Raw genomic sequence first — 3275 nt, 5'->3', positions numbered from 1 at the left:
TGGCCGGGTTGCTGGGCGGAGTCGGGGCTGGCAGCTGGCGGCGGCTCCCCCGCACCGCACCGCACCGCACCGCACCGCTCCGCACCGCTCCGCACCCCACCGCTCCGCACCCCACCGCCGGCGCCGGGGCTGAGCTGCCCTGAACAACCGCACCACATGCTGATGCTGCCATTTCGCGGCTTCGCCCGCATCCCCCAGGAAGGCGCTTTTTTTTCAAAATGTTCCCTTTTTATTCCCCCCCCCCCAGGTCTTCTGTGCTAAGAGGGGTGCATCCCTCCTGAGCTTTGCTTTTCCCTTATAAGGGGAAATCACCCCTTCCACTCGGCTTTAGGGCTGTGTTGCCAGAAGAGACCCCACGACTGTAGCAACGAACCTCCCCCTCTGCACAAGGCAGGGTGCGATCCTGCACCCGGCAGGGAGCCCCATGCCCGGGGAGAGCTGCCACGCAGCAAGGCACAGATCTCAACCCAAATGCCAAGTCTGGTCCTATCAGACAGAAGCACCACTGCGTGGTCAGCCCTGCCTTTGAATGGAAATCAGCCTTTTCTCCCACGAAATTACAGGTGAGACCATGAAGAGCAGCAACGCTGGTGCTGGAGCCCCTGAACGGCTGAAGCCCTGGGTGAGCAGGCATGTGGAGGAGAGAGGTGAAAGCCTGTCCTTAGGAGGACACAGGCCAGCTCACACATGCGTGGGGAGAGGCATTTCCCTCCTGACACCTGCTCTCCTCCAGGATTTGTTTCTTTGGCCAAGGCGAGGATGCCACGCAAACCGAAAGTGCCACAAGGGTGTTTGCCCATCACCCCGGGGACTTGGCACCGAGTGCCGTACTCCCTCGGGCTGCTTAGTCTTGAGCCCCTCCTGCATCACAGAGTGAGCACCGATGAGAACAGCCTCTTCCACCAGCCTCTCTGGGCCGAAAAAGGGCAGAGCCGGGGTCCATGTGGGCACACAGCAGTGTCTCCAAACAGCGTCCAAGCCCCACATCAGCCTGTGTGCAGGTAAACTCACTCCTCTCTGCTCTGCCCGCTCAGCCCTTCAAAGGCAGAGCCTGGGGGCAAACAGATCGGAGCGAGACAAGCTCTAGTCCAAACACTGAAGGCTGCTTAGTTAAGAGATGATTTTGATTTTTTGTTTTTTTTTTAAAGTCTGGGTTTTTTTTTTTCTGTCTGGGTTTTGTTTTTAAAGTTAAGTGTTTGAAGCTTGCAAAAGTCACAGCACAACCCTTGCTGGCTGAAAATCTTCCCCAAACCACCCAGCACCAGGGCAATGGACTTCAGCTTCCCGCAATGCCCTGCCAGCGCCTTTTGGTGCTAACCTGCCACCGTCTCCAGGCAGGGAAAGGGAGTTCAGCCTCAGCAGCCTGTTCAGCCCTTTGTCTTTCTACTGAGAAAGTGAGAACTTTGGTTACGGTTCCAGTGCCAACTGCAGTTCATGTTTCAAATTAGCTAAAGTTTGTTATTTTACACTTTAGGTAGGAGCTGCAACAACCAGCAGTCCAAGCGATAGTATACAAGCCCCTCTAGGATCCCTTGGAAGAGCTCCTGATGAGTTCACCAATGTTTGCACATTAACCTCTGGGTGAAAAGCCAGCCAGAGGGATGTGAGAACTCCACCGAGCCCTCCAGAGCATGACACAAAATGATGCAAGTGTGGGAGCTAAAAGAGAAAAGGGTTTGTGAGCCTAGAAAAATAATAAAATGTTTAAATCCTTAATTGTTTTTCTTGAAGATTTATCCAAAATTGAGCTCTCCTTAAGCCTGTGAGTTTGCAGAGCATTGTCAATAAATTAGATCATGCACACAAGGCAGGGATTTCAAGCCAAAAAGCTCCAGCCCTGAGTCGCTTAACAGCAACACTCCCCAGAAAAACGACTCGAGATGAAACATGAGATATGTATTAATTATCAATGGTCTAATAGAAAATTTAATGAAGACAAGTATCTTCTTGCACTTTATCCACGATAACGATGATAGTACGTCAGCGAGATGCATACCTTACAATGTGGCGGTGAATGTCAAGTCTGAAGCCATTATAGCAATTCACCACAATAATGGCTAGCCGATGTATGGACTTGTAGCACTTAATCAAAGTAATGACATTCATCCACAATTATTTATGTTATGGTAACAAAGAGCTGCCAAATGCAAAACAAATGACATGAGGATTTGCAAGTGAATTCCTTCCCGTAAATTCTCCTTAGGTTATGCTTAAAGGCCCTCAGGATGGAAGTCTGTATAAATTCAGAGCGTTACCAAAACGGTGGTGTTATTGTGCCACGTTTTACTGCCTATAAGCGATGAACCCAGTGCTATTGCCGAAATGAGCTCTTCAGCCAAGAGAACTGTATTGATATCATTTGAGCTGGCCCTGATTTACACCCCTGTCTTCAGAATTTTATGGGGGGGAGAGGGGGAGGGAAATTTTGGAAGACGACCTTTGCTTACATCTGCATATCAAGGAAACCAAAGAACCAGTTGTATCAACACTTATACATGCATTTAACTTAAAGTGTATGAGTAGTTCCCACTTACCTCAATGGGCTTTGGATTAGAGCCATTATGATTACCAACCATGATTCTCTATTAAGTGCAGTACTTTTCTTTCAGGGGCATTTATGTGGGTGTTTGTATAAAAACACTGTCAAAAACTAAGAACACCAGTAAATATAAAATGGCAACATTCAGGTTCAAATGCAATGAACTAATTTATTTTTTTTAACACTACATCCAACTGCTTTTTACCACTCACAGATGTCACTGGAACAACTTGAATACAAAAAATCGCCTAAGAACAATATACTACACAGACCAGCTAATGTTGATTGCTTTAAAAATGCCCCCTGTTAAACTAAATAATAGCCAAATCTCACTGCAGTAAATGTGCCTTTATGTCATTAAATACTTTTAACAGAAATCTGAATGCATAGTGAAAAACATGAAAATGTTGAAAATGCAGGATTACTTTTTTCTTCCCTCCCCCCACTATATGAGTCTCCAAAGCAACACTCAAAAGAAGGAAACAATCGTTTCAGATCCGCTGGCCACTTAGCCACACAGGCCAAAACTGGGACTAGACTAAGCTAAACTCTAATACGCACTTTCCAAAGTCAACCGTGCCCCTGAGAGGGGAGGCTGGAGGACGCCCCTCACCACAGGCTCTGGCCACCCTCAATGACCAGATTATGGCCCGTCATGTAGTCTGAGGCTTCGGAGGCCAAATAGACGACGGCAGCCTGCAGGTCGGTCGCCTGAGCCAGCCTCCCGGCAGGGATG

At 48.3% G+C, this 3275-nt stretch overlaps 1 protein-coding gene across 1 annotated transcript in view; it reads right to left on the bottom strand.

The window, feature by feature from the left end:
• Positions 1-3148: 3148 nt before the first annotated feature.
• Positions 3149-3275, bottom strand: part of LOC103921829 — a 33495-nt gene continuing 33368 nt past the window's right edge. The window contains exon 12 of the mRNA XM_009329854.1: positions 3149-3275. This exon is cut by the window's right edge and continues 3 nt beyond it. Within this exon, the coding sequence (XP_009328129.1) occupies positions 3149-3275 (127 nt within the window).

The sequence above is a fragment of the Pygoscelis adeliae genome, unplaced genomic scaffold, assembly GCF_000699105.1.
Source record: "Pygoscelis adeliae isolate BGI_AS28 unplaced genomic scaffold, ASM69910v1 Scaffold67, whole genome shotgun sequence".
NCBI lineage: Eukaryota > Metazoa > Chordata > Aves > Sphenisciformes > Spheniscidae > Pygoscelis > Pygoscelis adeliae.
Note: the sequence above shows the minus strand (reverse complement) of the source record. Positions and strands in the feature narration are given on the sequence as shown.